Source organism: Xenopus laevis, chromosome 2S, assembly GCF_017654675.1.
Source record: "Xenopus laevis strain J_2021 chromosome 2S, Xenopus_laevis_v10.1, whole genome shotgun sequence".
Taxonomy (NCBI): domain Eukaryota; kingdom Metazoa; phylum Chordata; class Amphibia; order Anura; family Pipidae; genus Xenopus; species Xenopus laevis.
In genome coordinates, this window is record NC_054374.1 from 75,920,719 (window position 1) to 75,939,562 (window position 18,844).

General features: G+C 36.0%; 1 protein-coding gene across 1 annotated transcript in view; it reads left to right on the top strand.

Moving 5' to 3' along the window:
- The window catches only part of LOC108709572 (ephrin type-A receptor 7), a 310,721-nt gene that overhangs the window by 237,806 nt on the left and 54,071 nt on the right, over positions 1-18,844 (top strand). The window contains exons 7-9 of the mRNA XM_041584012.1: positions 5,884-6,046; positions 14,289-14,397; positions 15,524-15,579. Coding sequence (XP_041439946.1) covers positions 5,884-6,046; positions 14,289-14,397; positions 15,524-15,579 — 328 coding nt within the window. The remainder of the gene's footprint in view (positions 1-5,883; positions 6,047-14,288; positions 14,398-15,523; positions 15,580-18,844) is intronic.

Below are 18,844 nucleotides of genomic sequence, written 5' to 3' on the forward strand. Positions count from 1 at the left end.
AGCACTATATAAATAAAAATATACATACATAAAAATCAGGCAGGAGAGCTGTGCTGGTGGGGTATCTGAACCTCTTTAATCAGCGCGTGCCCATGTGCTCCGTCTCTTCAGCAGTTTTTGCAATATAGTAAATGAACTTCATTGGGTTCAAAACTAATTTGGCTTTTAAAAGAAACGTGTGGACAAAATGCTCCCAATCAGTACATAAGGTTTCTTTATTCTCAATAGCCAGCCCCTATCTAGAGGCTTAACTATTTGCAAAATGTCATCATCAATAATACTGAAGAGAACATTGGAATACAAGTAGCAAGACAAACAGATAAACGGGTAGAAGCAATCAAGTAATTTGCACCTTTTTGATATAGGGCATAGGACAACAGCGTGCAGGTGCTGAGATTACAGGCAATCTCATACTTCTTTTGGTTTTATCTGTTCTCACTTGTGAAAGGCCCCATGCCAGGGTCTCCAAATAAATTACATACAGAGCTGGAAAGGTGTCACATCTTGTTGACTGTGAGATACTATTAATTATGGATGGTGCTTTCAACAGATTACAAATCAGTGCAGATAAACAAAGAAACACTCTCTTTGCTAGGCAAAATTTATAATGGAACCACAGATCTTATTTTGGTTTGTGGCTGCATAAGTATCCTGCTCCCTATTTATGTAATAGATGTGCAAAACATAATCTGTGAAAAAAAAATCTTTATAATATTCTTTAATGTATTATATTATGTAGAATAAAATGTTGAGGTCAAGTTGGTACATTTTATTGTGAGTGCAGCCAAAGAAACATATCTTTCTTCAAGAACCAGCAACATCAAAAATAAAATCTTTCATATGCTTTTATACTACAAAGAATGTTTCCAAGTTGGGTGTTGCATTCATTGTTTGTGTGACTTTTGCTTACAACTCTTTTTCTGTGTTATAACCAAAAAGTGTCCACTTCATGATATGTCATGTCCTTGATGTCATGAGGAGTCATATACTTTTCCCCTGGGCCTAAGTTCAAGAGCATCAAGGGGAGTAGGAGCTCATCCACCAGGAGAATGGATGCACTTTGGACAGTGTAATGGATACAAAATCCAGCACAGTCAGGTGTCCATTTTGCACTTTGCACACTGTCTTACTAATAGTCAATATCCCCTGTGGTCTTTACTTTCCCATCACAGCCTTTAGACACTTACTGATAAGCCACCTCATTATCTGGGCTCAACATGTTTCTACAGTACAGCTAACTACTGGTTTAGTAGTGATTTCCAGTATGCACTTAACACAATATCTACACTGACAGAAGCACACTTGTAATCCATACCTTATGTCTCACTCCCCTTCATATTTAGACTGCAAGTTTTTTTGAGCAGGGCCCTTCCTTTATAAGTCATCAGACAATTATTAGAATGTACCATAGAAAATATTTAAATGTGGCCCTACAAGCCTAGCTTGATTTGGGACATACTATTGGCTATGTATGGTATCTTGATAGAGTCAGTTTCTGCAGAAACTCAGATAGTAGTTGGTCTGTCTAAACTAAAACCAGATGCAAAAGTGGATTAATGGACCATTAGCAGATGACAGAGAAGTTGCAGTTACTTCTGGTTTCCAATCAGATTTGGTTCTATTGCCAAATGCCCAAACAAGAATGACAGTAGTTGGTCTGTCTAAACTAAAAACAGATGCAAAAGTGTATTAATGGACCATTAGCAGATGACAGAGGAGTTGCAGCTACTTCTGGTTTCCAATCAGATTTGGGTATATTGCCAAATGCCCAAACAAGAATGACCTTTGGGCTGATAGGACAACCAATAAATTGACTGATGATGGGTTATAAAGCCCTAGGTATAAATATATTGTTTTGGAGGTGCAGTGAAAGGGGAATGAAGGCTAGAATATGATATATGTAAACTTGCTGAAAGTGTTACAGTGAGCCTGATTTTAATAAAAAGATAGGTTGAGTAGGATTGCTGCAGAGTTCACAGCACATGGCTCTGAAGGAAGCATCATCCACAAGCTTAGTGCTATGTTTTATAGTTTCTGCTGAACATCCAGCCACCACAAGTCTGTACAATGTGACATAACCAACAGCTAAGAGACACCTTGGCATACTGACCAGATTCCACATCCATAGGAAAGGCCTGGGGTTTGCATGGTAATCACACTTCTAAAATAGTGGCACAGGGATAAGGCAGCAATGGAATGCAATTATATGGACATAATTAAAAAAGGAATTCACCTGTTAATGAACTTTTAGTATGGCTTAGATGTACCTATTCTAAGCAACAGTTCATTCTTTAAGTATTTTATATGGTTTTTAAATTTAGCCTTCCTATTCTGCTAACTGCAACTTGTCCCGGTAAGAAAAAATCTGATTATTGGGTAACCCATTATCCTGAATTCCTTAAAAACTGACATTAAAATTCTCCAAAATATAAGCTATTGTTAGTGCTGGTATTTTTACTTATCATCTGTATTACTATCCCTAGTAATTTATGAGGGAAGGAAATAAACATTTTTTGTTTGGAGAAGCTACCAACAGAAGTCTTTCCGTTGGAAAACTTGTAATTAATTATATTATTATATATTATTATAATTATTATTATTACTACTACATAGCAGTTGCTCTCTTAAAGCCTCTTGAAGCCTGAAATCTTTATTATTCTCCATCATCATAGCTTAACTATCTGTACCTGAGATCTTAAAAACGATAGCAAAATAATTGATTGGCACATATGTTCTTGGTAAAGTCAAAACCTAATTTCTTTGAGCAGCAAAGGAAAATATAAAATGAAGAAAACTGAAAGATGAACTTTTTTCCCCAACAGTGGGGCGATGAAAAAAATGCACTTTATTAATTGCCAGTCTTCATTTAATCACAAGATAATTTAATTAAAATGATGTATTATCTCACTCTGGCAAAAGATCAGCTAGGAAATGGGAAAGAAGGAGGTCAAGTACTGAGGATAAAAGAAAGTAATGACTCCCAAGGCTCCTGTTTTAATATTTTAGAGACCATGATATAACACAGTGATATTGCTGAAAATATATGGATGATCGTTACTCTATTTATACTCCTTAAAATACAGAATTTAGCATTTTGCCAGTGGCCCACAGACCTCTTAACATTCATAATGACCATATACTGAAAAATAACATAATTAAGAAAAGAAGAATATGAACTGAATGAAAAGTACATGTAAGAAATTCTATACCACTGAAATGTTCTTTGGTTGTCATTTAAGTTTTATATGGCTTCCTCTGGAAAGGCTGCTTACACAGAAGAAAAAAGTGGATAGTGGGGCTCATTTATCAACACTGGGCAAATTAACTATAGCAACCAATCAGTGATTAGCTGCAAGTAGAACAATGAATGCAGCAATCTGATTGGTTGGCATGGGTTACTGCCCATGGGCAAATTTGCCCAGTGTTGATAAATGACCCCCACTTGTTTTCACCATTGTGATGCAAAATCAGATGGCACTAGGGTCCCATAACAGATAATAACTATGAAATCCCTTATCAGAAGCTGCAAATTACATGAAGGGCATCTCCCATAAAAATGTCAATTTTAATTAAATAACTCTTATTTTTAAAAATGATTTCCATGTTCTTTGTCCAGGTATGGGATCCGTTATCCGGAAACCCCTTATCCAGAAAGCTCTGAATTATGGAAAGCCCATCCCTCATAGACTCCCTTATAATCAAATAATTCAAAATTTTCAAAATGATTTAATTTTCTCTGTAGTAATAAAACAGTACCTTGTACTTAATCAAAATTATTAATTATTATTATGCATACTTATTGGAACCTAAACCAGGATATTGGGTATTTATTTAATGCTTACATGATTTTCTTGTAGACTTAAGGTATGAAGATCCAAATTACCGAAATATCCCTTATCCGGAAAACCCCAGGTCCTGAGCATTCTTGATAATAGATCCCATATCTGTAATAGTAAATCCATACTTTGTTCTTGATGGTAACTAAGAACTGCATGGACCCATATTTCTGTGTTTATTTAATGTTTAAATGATTTTAGCAGACTTAAGGAATGTTGATCCAAATTACAGAAAGATCCCTTATCCAGAAAACTCCGGGCCCCAAGCATTTTGGATAATATATCCTATACCTTTATTGATATTTGTAGAACTGTAAAGAAATGTGTGTTGAATAAGTGAAGCTGTGTCTGATATTTCTGCGGGTCCCCATTTAGTCCAACAACAATCAAAATTTCTTTGTACATGTATTGGATCCGTTATCGGGAAACTCTTTATCCAGAAAGCTTTGAATTACAGAATGGCTCCCATAGACTCCATTTTAGCCAAATAATCCAAATGTTTGAATATGATTCCTTTTTCTCTGTAATAATAAAACAGTAGCTTGTACTTAATCCAAACTAAGATATAATTAATCCTTATTGGAAGCAAAACCAGCCCATTGAGTTTATTTAATGTTTACATGATTTTCTAGTAGACTTAAAGTATGAAATTACGGAAAGGTTATCCGGAAACACCCAGGTCCCAAGTATTCTGGATAACTGGTTCCATACCTGAATAGGTAGCTGAAGAGTAACAGCTCATAGTTTGTCAAAATCACTACAGAGTAGTGACGGGTGAATTTATTCGGCAGGCACAAATTCAAGGCGAGTTTCGGCATCGGCGAATAAATTTGCGAATTTATTTTACGCCGGTGACGGAATCGATGTTGGCTATGATTAACGGGTGCCTATTGACTTTAATGGCGCCTGCAGTCATCTTGGATTGACGAATTTGAATGAATTGACGCTGGTGTCAAAATCGGCGTTTCGCAAATTTTTTGCCGGTTTTGCGAATTTCACGGGAAATTCCCAAAAATTTGTGGCGAGTTGAAACGGAACAAATTCGCCCATCACTACTTCAGATTCCTACAAAAATGTATACCATGTTGCAATTTACACTGAGACATTAAAAATGACTTTGCCCTATATCAAAGTATATTAAGAATTTCGGGATGGGTGATTATTGTGTTTTTTCATTTCAGCTTCAACTAAACTAGGATAAAGTTAACTTGTACTTGTAAGACTAGTACTTGGGCATTCTTAATCTTTTTATCTGTGAATTATGAAATGCCTTAACATCTGCAAATAGTTCAGATTCTGGAGCTCTTAGGGAAGTAGCATACAGGTCTCTGTCAACCATGTTGTCTGGGCAACTTCTAGCTTGATGGACAACCGACAACTTGTTTGAATATTACTTTATTGTCAATCATCTGAAAGTAACCAGTGTGCTGTTTTGTCAGGCGATGATAACTCAAAAATGGTCATGCATGCAGCATCTACACCAGCTGCAAAAAAAAGATGTTTTCTGAGCTTTATAGAATCCTGGCATTCTTCATGTTTTTCATTTGAAATGATGTGCAAGCTAAGCATTTTCCAGGTGTGCTACACTTTTGTCTGCTGTATGATTCTGCAGAAAGAGAGTGACATACAATTTCTTGTGCTCTATTCTGGAAGCACAATGAGTTGTGCTAGTGCTGAAAACAAGATGCTGTACAAGCATTTTGCTTTTCGTCCCCTACCCCATTTTTTTTTTGTAAATGAGGCCTTTAGAGTTTCAAAGTAGATGCAGCAAATATTAGTGCCCTTCAACTCTTAGTATATTTAAGTAAATAAAAACATGCTGGGAATTGCAGTCATTCAGTATCAGAGATGGATCATTTTTAGTCGCATTCTAGTTCATAGTCAGAAATTCCTTGATTAAATGAGTGAAAGCTGCACACATTGCATTTGATACAATTCTAGATTTTCTCTTCGTGAATTTTAATATATGAACTATAAACTGTAGTCAAATAAAACTTCAGCACGAGGAATGAGTTTGTTTAATGTGCTGTGTTTTTTTGCTCTGCAGGATCAAAGGGACCAGAGTTACTCCACAGTGAAAACACCTATGAACACGGTGACTGTTTATAATTTAAAGCCTGGCACTGTTTATGTGTTCCAGATCCGAACATCTTCCTCACAAGACTTCGGAAGCTATAGTCCTACTATTGAATTGGAAACACTTGGAGAATGTAAGTGAGGCTCCATCCTGCATATGAGATATGTTGCCAAGACGCGGCCACTTCTTAAAAGGAAGAAACTTATCTTCTAAAACGAATAGTTATATTTGTCCAATAGGACACCGTCAGTGTTAATATTATGCAACTTAGAACTTTTATTTATTTATATAATGTATTGGGGTTTTTTTTTTACCAAAAATGTAATCCTTGGAAATGGCACTGCTGCAAAGGCTTCACACATAATTGAAAGCAGCCCTTTCAGCATTTATATCACTTCTATGGAAGTCCATTCCTTCCATAGAATTCTTAAACTGATACGGGCACTTCAGTTCAGTATACAGTATTTGCTGTGTGAAATTCCATTTTGCATGTTAATAAACAAAAATGCTTAGAAATGTTGCTTAAAGTAACAGTAACACCATAAAATAAAAGTGTTTTAAAGGAATGACACTATAATGTATTATATAGTTTATATAAACTACTGAGTAGCCATGGGGTCAGTCATACAAGCCCAGAATACACAGTAGAAAACAGTTCTGAAGAATCCAATTGTGTATTACAGAGCTTATCTAGTGATGAGTGTAATTTTTCGCCTGGTGGATGCCCATAGACTCCAATGAGTAAAAAGAAATGTTGCCTGTTGCTTTTCCAGCTTGAATGGCTTCCCCCATGTCTACACAGCAGCTTGTTTATATACTATATGTAGGGATGTGAAAATCTTAGACACCCTTACACATTACAGACAGGCACACCCCTAGTAATATGGACACCTCAGTGGGTCCTTATAGGAACCTTGTGCTTATGTCATCCCTGCAGTTCTCACAGTGGATGCTAGATGGCACTGTGGTATAATATAAAAGGGCTTGAAAGCCATGAGGTAGAGGCCATTGCTGCTGAACCTTTCCTCTGTTAGGCCACAGAGGTTAGGGGTGGTGGAACTCAGCCTGAGTATAGTGAAGTGATAGTTATACCCTTTAATAGATCACTCTGGGAGTGATAGATAGGGTATGTAGTTGAGCAGCTCAAAGCTCAGACGAGGATATTAGAGGGATTAAGATCCCGGGTATTACTGACCCCATAGTAGTGCCTAAGTGTTAAGCTCAGGGAAGTATGAGTTTCTGAGTTCCACTTAAGGTAATCCTGAAGATTGGGGAAATACCTTCCAACAAGCTGCATTGTTTTCTATATGTACTCTTTACTCTTCAGAGAGTTGTTCTATATTAATACAGTCAGTATGCCTTGTTACCTTGATTAATCTCTGTTTTACTCTATGTTCCATGCTCCATGGTGAACTCTAGTTTTGGTTAATAAACTCCGTTCATTGTTTAAGCAAATAAAACTACTGGTGCCCAATCTCTTGTGCATCGCACACAGTTACAGTTACACTACACCCTGCCTCCACCCCGCTGTGAGGGCTTACCCCTGAGAAAGAGAGCTCATCTGTGGTCTCAGCCCACAAAGGAAAGTAGCGTAAACTGCCCTCTCGTAAAGCAGTTTACTATAGCGCTACATATACATACTATACTATAACTATAGTAGTCTTTCTGATGCAAATGCACCAGTTTTACCAATGCAGTAATACAGTACATTCTATTTTGATTACTTAAAAACACTTTCATTTTATGGTGTTACTGTTTCTTTAAGTAGTGGCAGCTGCAAGACAACCACAGTCATTGCACGGGGCTCATCTATCAAGGGACTGCAGGGTGCTAGTTTTGTGCAATCTATTATTTTCCACAATTCTGCTGCATTTTTCTGGATTTTACACCATTTTTTCCCAAGTCCCCTGAAAAAACGTAAAATGCATTTACTACTGTATTTAGAAAACCGCAACCAGCAAAGTCATGTGAATTTTTAATGAAAAAAAACTATAAGGCAGCTTCCATTCTATTATACACTAAGCTTACATTTTTTCTTATGATAGCTACACAAGAGTTTTGTTCATAAGTGTAAAACATTTCTGGTCAGCAAATCAAAATTCACACACAATGGATTTAAGGGAAAAAATGGGCAAGTATAAATAGTATTCCATGACATTTCCCCAAATTTAAATACGTTTAAATCTTCTTCTTGGTGGATAGTTTCCCCCATGAGCCCCCCTGACTTGGATGGATTCTGTTCTCAGGCTAACCTTGGTCTCTAGTACACTTTAATAATGATGGGCGAATTAATTTGCCAGGCATGGATTTGAGGCGAATTTCTGCGTTTCACAGACCGCGCATAAATTTGCGAAAGTGCAACAAATCTTTGCCTGTGGAAAATCTGCTGTGACTAAAAAAAAATTGGCGAGCGTCAAAATTGTCACAACTATAAAAATTGTTGCTCGTGTCAAAATAATTTTGATGCCCATTGCTTTGCTCTAAGAACAGGTCATTGTGTTTCTGTGCTGTGGAGCAAAATCTCTATGCTTTCCCACGATAACTCCCTTCTGTGCCCATCAAATCCACATAGTTCGTGTCAAATAAACTTTGATTGTCTTTTACCTCAAGTAGTCCCCTGCAACTAAAATGTCATGACATTGGTTAAAAAAAAAATCTCCTGGTTGAATTGGTTTCACATTTATAAAGTTTTTACTGTCATTATGAAAATTTCCCTGCATTCTGTAAATGTATTACAATAAACTGAAGCTTTTCACAACTTTTGGCCGTAAAAAAAAAAAAATTAGCAAAGTTTTCTCCCAAAATTTATAACAATATAAGTCCATGGGAAAATTCTGAAACTAAGTACATTTAGAAACGCCTCAATCAGCTGTTATAAAAGGGTTAAAAAATATGATTTAACTAGCCCTTGATTAGCCACTATTTTATTTCACCTAAAGGCTTTTGTTGTTACAGCTGATCAGCACAGAATTTATGTATAGGAAGGGTTATGATAATCAGATACCTGCTATATAACCATTTCACTCTTGCTGAAACTCATCAAAATAACACAGGTTTTCTAATTAGCAACCATAAAGTGAAATGATAAGTCAATAAATGATAAGTGAATCTATCCCGTTTTAATTTGCCATCAAATTCACAATATCATGAAATAAATTGTGAAATGGTGAAAAATGTAACAACTGTAAGTTTTTGCTCAAAATACATTGGAGTCAATGGGCTTTCTGCAACTATTTTTATGCAAAATGTATTGAAGTCCAAAGTCATTTTTGCTGTATTTTTTTCACACAAAAAATAATTCAGTGCCCATGTATGTCGCTTCATTTTTTCACACACAATTTTAATGGGAAATGTTGCTCTGGTTTCACAAAAAAATGTGAAATCCATCCACTCATCACTAAAAATAATGAAACCACTTCAGCCACCTAGATTAGCAATATTCAGGACACCCGAAAGGCTTATTTATTAAAGGTCAAAGTCTAGTGGTTTTAGAGGTTTTTCAAACCACGACTATACTCATAAACTGTAAAACCACCATTGTCATTGAATTTATTAAAATATGCAAATATAAGTATGAATGAATAAAAGCTCTGAACGAACAAAAAAAATATGGAAACCTCTAAACATTTCAGGTTTTTTACACAATTCGATCCTCCCATTGACTTCTACAGCACCGCAACAACTTTTACTTGACGAAGTTTGGCATTAAAGGCTTTGTGTTTTTTTTCCACTGATATATATAATACTAGGTATTGAGAAAACATGTCTGTGATTTTGATAGTATGCTGGCTGCCTACCTAATGTCAATATACACTTCCCCTGATTGCTTTCTCTGCTTGTCCCTAGCTCTGATCCATTGTGTTTAAAATTGTACAGATGAGGCATATAGGAGCTTTTGTAATATTTACCATATAACTGTATTATGTAAACTCTATGAAAAACATATGCGCTAGGAAAAACTGCCTGTAGCCATTGATGTGGAGTTTAACGTAGAAGCACATAGCTAACCCTTTGGTGGTCACTGTAGTGAACCTGTGTAGAACTGGTAATTGACCTCAGTGACACGAACAATTAGGGGGTTATTTATCAAAATAATTTTTTTCTGATTTTCTAGTAAAAAAAAAGACCAACCAAATTAAATTCAAGGTTAATTTCCGCGTGTCGTTGCCAGTGAATAAATTTGCAAAACCGCCATGAAAATTAGCCAGAGACAAATCCGGCGCATCAAAAAAATGTGGGCTCGGGCATCTAAACTGACACGTGTCAAAATAATTTTGAAACCCATTGACTTCCATGCATTTCTCAAATTTTTCACCGTTTCATGAATTTCATGGAAATTTGCAAATTTTTCGCCATAGCAAAACGGGACAAATTCGCCGATCAATTGAGCATGATAATGTATAATTTTGTCAGTTGAAATCCTTTTTCTCTATTAGTATAATATTAGACTACTCCATTTCCCTGTCTATAAAACACAAATTTTTATGAATGGAAAGATTTGAACACAATGCACCATGCCGATACAGTATGATGGAAATAGTAGGATTGAGAAAAATGTTTTGATCCAAAATAAATATATGGGTGATTTCTATTTAAGTGGGCACCACTATAACAAATGAAAGGCTGGAATGATAGCTTGCTCTGTATGATTTTTACAGATTGTGCTTAACGGGGCCTTAAATTGCATCCTTTTACTGCATAAGAGACATTTGCAGAATGAATTGAATCCAATAAAAATTTTATTGAAAAACGTGTGGCTGCCTGGAGCCCACACATTCACATGTTGGGTGGAAGAAAATTAATGAGTAGGTAAACCATTAAGATGCCATCATTTTTAATATGCCCTTGTGATAAACAGGAATATTTTCCTTATGCACCTTATTACATTTAAACTGTACGAGCCAAAAATCAGGAGGGTTCACTTTAGTAACGGCATATTAAAATACATCTTCCGCAACCAGATTGGGATCAACAAAGCTGACAGTTTTCAGTTGTGTGCACATTTTCACAAAGTGCTAGCTTGTCAGTGCTGTCAATGGAAAAATCTTTAGATTCACCAAACATAATTTTTTACACAGTTAGAAGCAATAAAACATTAATTATGGAGAAAACAATCCAAGTAATTCCACTTTTTTAGAATGTCTTTGAAAATGGGCTTCTTTACAGACATTCCCATTTGAGCTCATTTGCTTTACAAAGAAGGAATCTCAAATTTAAAGCACCAGTAAAGTGAATATATTTTACTATTTATTTTACTAACGTTAAAAGTGCATTTTTTTACCCACAAGGCAACATTGTTTATTTACAATTCCAGAATAATTGCATCCTCTGCAAAACCTAAAACCAATTTGTGAATCCATTTTCTGCTCTGTGTTTGTATTTATGAAAACAGTGGTTATTGGCAGCTAAAGAATAATCAGATTTCAGCAATATTTTATGATTTTATTCCAACAACCTTATCATTTACATATTATCAGTTTTGAAAGTAACATTATTACCTTAGAAAACTTTTAAAAGCTTATAGAAGTCTTATTTTGTTGGGTCTGATTTATCAACAGTTAAATTTTGACTGCAATTTAAAAATTTTTGTTCTAAAAATCGAATTAGGGTTTCCTAAAATTAAACGTTCAGTATTTAAGCGCAAAAATTCCGGAAAACATGTAAAATGTAAAAATTCAGCATCTAAAAGCTTGCGAGTTCAAGTAGAAATCCATGGGAGTTGGCATGGGTAGCGATGAGGGAAATTTTTTGCTGCTAAAATAACGCCCATAGACTCCAATGGGTGAAAAATTTGTTGTGCATCATAAAATGTGTGTCAAAAAAATTGTCGTGATAGACTTGTATTTCAGCCAATTCGCAATTATTCGCAGAATAGAAACGAGTTAGACTCGCCCATCACTATCCTGGGCAAAATGTAAGAAATTTTTTTAAATTTAAGATTTTTTAAATTTTTTAAAGTTTTGGCATTTTTTGAGAGTTTGTAGACCCATTAAAATGATGAGTAGAATACACATTTTAACCATTCAAGTTTTTTTTTTTTCATGGTTTTATCCTATTCAAATTTTTAATGAACCCGCAAACACTTAAATTTGGTAAAATCTTGAGTTAATTTGAATGTAAAAAATCTCTAAAATTTACAACTTCAAATTTTGATAAATGGTCCTCCCTGGATAAATATGACCCAAAATCCTTTCAGAGTTAGAGTTTTAAAAAGTGAAAGAGGAATGGGAATATCTTTTGTTTATTTCTACATTGGAAGAATTATTAAGGTGGCCATACACGGGCCGATAAAAGCTGCCGACAGACCAAGTCGGCAGCTTATTGGCCCGTGTATGGGGGCCCCCGACGGGCTTCCCCGATCGAGATCTGGCCGAAAGTCGGCCAGATCTCGATCGGATGGGGTTAAAAATCCCGTCGGATCGCGGCCGCATCTGTTCGTTGATGCGGTCCCGCGATCCGACCGCCCGTTTGGCGAACGCTAGGATCCGATCGTTGGGCCCTAGGGCCCACGATCGGATCAGCCCGATATTGCCCACCTCAAGGTGGGCATATCGGAGGGAGATCCGCTCGTTTGGCGACATCGCCAAACGAGCGGATCTATCCGTGTATGGCCACCTTAAGAGTGGTAACCAATCAGTTTTGAGTGGAAGCTATAAATAACCCTTGGTAACCTAATCACATAGCCTGAGCTACAGGTTGTAGAGAGAGAGAGAGAGAGAGCTCTGTGGATATCTGAGGGTCAGACTTGGCTGACAGGACACTGGGAAAAAAAACCCAAACCTGCTTCTTTTCTTAAGTTTTACTTTTGAGAACCATTTTTTATTTATCAAGAGTTCTCCAGTACTTTGGTACAGATATTTCAGAGCTAGTTGTGTTATACAGTATGTGAATAAGCATTAGGAGTGTTTCTAGTCTCCAGTCACTGCTAGTGGGAGCTTAGCCCTTTCAGTTTAACTCCTGCTGAGTACCTGCTCGCTATTTGTATACAATAGTACCTCAACCACTTGCTCCTTATTCTGAGGGCTAAAGCAACTTAGCTTTTAATGCAAAATTACTTTAGCTAACCTAAAGTGAAACCTGCATTAAACCTAAATGTTTTTTATCCGAAATTGCTCCTTACTACCCAGATCTCATTATGTTCCTAACAAAGAGCAAGCATTGTGAGAAAAATGTGTTATCCCAAAAACAACGTTTTTTTACCTACCTGCAAATTACTAGTTATTATTATTATTATTATTAAGTCTCAGGCCATCTGCAAAATTAAACTGATGTCAAAAACACAACAAAAACTAACAAATGTGTTACTGCAACAAACCCGGATATCATAATTTTATGCAACCTCACTGGACAACAACACGCAAGATTTGGATACACATACAGTATAAACAAATGGGAATCTATATTTGACATTTTTCTGAAAATCTTGAACTTTACACTCTCCTTGGCACTCCTGAATTTTGATTTGGACCTTATGACCCAGAAGACTAAATCCCTTATAATACATATTCTTGCAATGGCAAGGTTCATTATAGCAAGAAATTGGAAATCTCCTAGTACTCCAAACTGAAACGAATTAACTTAATGAATGAAACCAACAAATTTGAATATTACGCTGCAAAAAATAACCAGTCATCATAACAAATGGACACCATGGAATAATAGTACCTATTCAGATGGTTTTCTATTTCCTTAAATCCAGAAAAGTGATTGGACCTACTGGTTGGTTTTATTATGAAAAAAAGAGTAAAAATTAAACTGATTTATCAAAAGTTGAATTTTTTTTTACTCTGTTTTTTGGTTGGTACCTTACACTAGAGTATTGTTTTGTTTTTTTGTTTATTTTTTTCTCTTTGGTAATCTACCAGTACATTAACATCTGTAATTGATACCTTAAATCAATAAATAAAGGAAAAATTCTAATTAAAAAAAAAAAGTTTAATGTCAGATCACAGAGATGGAATGGACACTAAAAAACTTCTGTGACAGAATGTTTAGTGCATAGGTGCTAAAAAGCAAGAAGATTCAGTCAGTGCAATTGTTTATGAAGAAATTTCCCTATGTAGGTTGCTAATAAGTTTACTCAGGTGATTTTACCCATAGCAAAGACTCTGCAGCTTGCATCTAAAGATCTGTAGAAGTTAGAATAATAAACCAGTTTCAGTAACTTCAATACTTGAACATTATATGTACTTTACTACTGAATCCTTTTATAATAGTCATGACTGAACCCTCTTAGCTGGTTGCCCATGAGGCTGACATACTGGAAATTTGTCTCTGTATGGCTTTCGCTGTTTTGTGGGGTTTTCTGTACATTGAATATAATAAATTGGAAAATGTTTGTGAATGACCAACACATGCTTCTTTTCCTTTCATAGTGGCTCTGGTTTCAACTGAACAGAATCCACTCATCATCATAGTAATTGTTTCTGTGGCTGGATTTATTGTGCTGCTGTCCATGGTGGTTGGACTCATGATATGGAGAAGGTGAGTCCCAAACCTAAACAACTGCTAGCACTATGGAATGTTTATACAGAATAAATGCCTTTGTAAGGAGACATTGCTTTTAAAAGATTTAAGATAATTTAACTTCAATGCTTTGTAGGAGGGAAACGGGTACTAATGCTATAGCAAACTATCAACAATGGACATGGCACACCATTCATTACAATAGAAAGAAGGGTGTGCCATCAGCTTGAATACAGTCTGATCCATTCCTATATTGCCAATATCTTCTGTTTGATAAAAATTGGTCCACACAGCATGTGTTTCTTTTGTGCATTTCAAGCAGATTGTTGTACCTCTGGGGCTGCATACCAATGAAATGTATGGCCTCTAGGCTCTCTAGAAAGTTTCATTCACATGTCAGGTAAACGGATCATCCTTGACAATCAGAATGCCTACACCCAGCAATACAATAGACTCAGCACTGCTTTGCTGTCAAAAGAGAGGTTTACTGCATCTCATTTGTGTCACTGCACCTATCTTTCCATGTAGACAGTAAGAGATTAGGTTTGCTTCTGTTTTGTACCACTCAAGTCACTTTTTCCATTGATTAGGCTCTAGTTTATTCTTCTAACCAATAACATACTTCACATCACATAGCCAGAACGACGATAATAAAGACACTAACATGTTCTGCCTTTTATACTGTACTTAAGCATCAGGTAAATAAGAGAAAGAGTAAATAAGAGATAAGAGTAATAATTAGTGATGGGCGAATTTATTCGCCAGGCGTGAATTTGCGGCGAATTTGCGTGATTCGCGCCCAGCAAATAAATTCGCGAAACGCCCGCGAAAATTTGCCGAAAAAATTCGCCGGCGTCAAAAAATTTTTTTCCGAAAAACGGGTTTCGCGAATTTTTCGCCGTTTCGCGAAATTCGCTAATTTTTCGGCGCAAATTCGCCCATCATTAGTAATAATATGCAGAAAAGACTAGAGGGGTCACATGATGGCATGTAGGTGAAGAACAGAATAAAGCAATATATATGAAAAGTATTGCTTATGAGACGGAAGATCCATGAAACTGTCTGACTAGTTTGACAACCAAGCATTCTGCATCAAGGTATACGCTGAGTTTTATACTTCCAGTTCTTTATTATTTTCCTGCAGGCAATGCGGCTACAGCAAGGCAAGTCAAGATGGTGATGAGGAGCTGTATTTTCACTGTAAGCTAAAATGTTTCTATAAAATCATATACATTGTTTTTCTTCTTCTAGAAAGCAGCCACCCAAATATATGGAATATAGCAGACGATTTATTTGTACTTTGTCAACCTATTGTACCCCCCAATTGTCTTTTTTTTCCTTACCTCTTAAAGAGCTAGCATGTCCAAACTGCATCCATCTGTTGTTCACAAATAGAATTATAGGTTTTGTAGTTTAAAACACCAGTATAGCCAGAAAATAATGTTTTTTTTATATCTTTCAGATCAGTGAGCTAAAGTAAATATAATACAGGTATGGCATCCATTATCCAGAAACCCATTATCATGGGAAGCCCATCTCCCATAGACTCAATTTCAGTCAAATAATTTTTTTTTTCTCTATTATGAAGAAACAGTACTTTGTACTTGATTCTAACTAAGATATAATTAAACCTTGATGAAGGCAAAAGAAGCTTTATAGGTTAAATGAACATTTCAGTGTTTATAAAGTAGACTTAGGGTTTGGAGATCTAAACTACAGAAATACTCCTTATCAGGAAATTCCAAGGTCTTGAGCATTCTGTATAACAGGTCCCATACCTGTAAATATTTGCAATTTTTATCCTGTGCATTATGTGCAAGTTACATTTAATTCTTTCATGATTGAACCAATACTTTGTAAAGCATACAATACAAAGCAGTGATGGAGAAAGAAGTGATGGCTGTTTGTTTCTTTTATATGGCCATAATCATGTTTTTGACTTCATGAGCTCTTTAATAATTTATTAATAATTTATTTCATGTATCATGCTGATAAATCTGTTTTTTTTTCTCAAAAATGTAACAAAAAACAACCTCCAGCATCCCTAACAGCCACGGTAGCTGGAATATGCTAAGAGTTGCATATCTGTGGCAGCTGACAAAAAAAAGTTAAACAATAGTGCAGAAAAGTCTATCAATAATTGTTTCCGAAAGCTGATCTATGATAGGATACAGCAGGGTATTTGGACGGCCAGCTTTTCACCGCTATATCTGTCTTTGTGGGACTTCACTTTCTTAGCAAGACACAATGATTTCACTGACAGGACTTGTCAGAGATGGTTCTGATGTGAGAAAGAATAACTTGATTTGATTTCTGGTATTTATCGTGCCAGGGGTGCTGTGTTCTACTGCTCTGTGAAGCATTTCACAGCTCTCTTGCTGCCTTCACTTTCCAAATGTCTCTGTCATTTTAGTGCTTCTCATAAATTTACAGCCACGTGAAAATAGGCCATTGGAATTTAATGACCCCAAAAGACTCATTTAATAACATAGGTGCTTAATTGCAACCATGCTGTTACTGGTCAAACTTAATTGCTGATCAATCACTGTTGGTAACAAAACTGAGGCAGTATAGGCCCAACTGTATGTTAATAAAATATTCTGCAATATATAAGCATAAAAGAAAAAAAAAGTTTGTAAACACTTTTGTGCCCATTTTGTAAAATATATTGCAAGCGAATATGCCCAAAAGTATCTTTTACCCTCATTGTCCAGTTTAGGAAAAATACTCTTTATTACATTACCCTTGTATTGTTTTATTGCACTTTTTCTTGTTTTCTTGTCAAAGTGTTCCAGCTCTATATGTTATATTAAAATACCTGGTACATAATTTGTGACTCATTTGTGAAAACTATACCCCTGAGCAATGTTGGTCTCTATAAAACTATATTTCATAAAACAACTCATATATATAACCCTGCTTCATGTAAATAAGCCATTTTCTGAAAAATGTACTCTATGGGGCATATTCACTAAAGGGTGAATTTTTGCCAGCAACCACGCAAATTTGTTACCACTACGCAAATTTACTAAAATGTGAAGCATCTCAATCAGTGAACGCTGGCAAATTTTCACTAGCGTTACTTTGGCAGTGCAAGAATTTCTTTGCAAAGTTTCACTAGCGTTCATTTCTGCCTAGCGAGAACTTCATTTGTACTCTTACATTTAGGTCAATTTGAATAGGGCGGGTACATAAAAGTCGCATGGATGTCTTTAAGTCATGTTAGTAATGTTGGTGCAAATGGTTGAAGTGGCCTAATTTTTATTACAAATGTCCAAGGAACCATAATAAAGACAGAATAGATCCTCGAATGCCCTACACATGCGCCCAACCTAAAACAAATGTGCCATGCCCCTCAAATGTCTGAAAAAAAATGTTAATAATGCTAAAATGTTTAATAGTTCAGACTTTTGAAGGCAATTTCTGCTTTAAGAAACTAAAAGTCGCCAATGTTTTTTACAACTTTAATGAATTTTCGGCATACAGGATATGATGTCACTGACATAAGATTGAGGAAGATGTAGCTTTGTTTTATCAGTTCGCCTGGACTGAGGTGGCAAAGTAAACTCTGGCGAAAGAGTTCAGTAAACGTTCAGTAAAATTTAGTAAAATCAGTAAAATCTTAGTGAATTTGCGGAGTAACAACCGTTCGCTAGCGCAAAAAGTCGTCTGGCGATAGGGTGTGAACATATGTTAGCGACAGTCTCATTCGCTAGCAAATTGTTGTCTACTCCTGTTGAATTGCCAGTGTCCATGTGGATGGGATTTCTGGCGAATAGTCACTAGCGCTGGCCACTTCGCCCTTTAGTGAATCTGCTCCTATGCGCCATGGGGTAATACTAAATAGAATATTGCAGTTTTAAATACTAAGGGCCACCACCCAGGACCATATGATTAATGGTGCACACAAATAAACAAAATACATGATAAAGTAACATGAGCCAAATAATGGACAAAGTTTCTGGTCAGGTGATCTCTTAGGGAGTACAAAGGCCATCACAAAATGGTTGGCTAAAGGTAAAATATGTAAAAGGCAATATTTAAGGTTATCTATAATGCAGTTTGATAAGATTCTTTAATAGGCCATTTGATATGATATAAACTATCGGTTGGGTAAGTATTTATTATGGCGGTACAGTTTTCCTTTAAGTTTTTAAACTGTATTCTTCTGTTTGTACTTTTCTGATAGACTGCGTATATGTCTTAATTTAAGCAGAATCTTCCCAGAAGAGGTGATAAAGGCTAGATGAAGCTGTTAGATGAGCTGAATTGATAAATGACCAGGGAAGACATAATTATATAAACATAGATGTATGAAATAGTTTCTGAGGTTTCCCAGCAGACTGAATTGGACCAGCGTATGTTTTTCCTGCTGTCACATCCTATAATGCTAGTGCTCCTACTGATACCAAGCAATTCCAGTAGGCTCTTTGATTCCAGGATGCTTCTTATTTACTGTAACAGA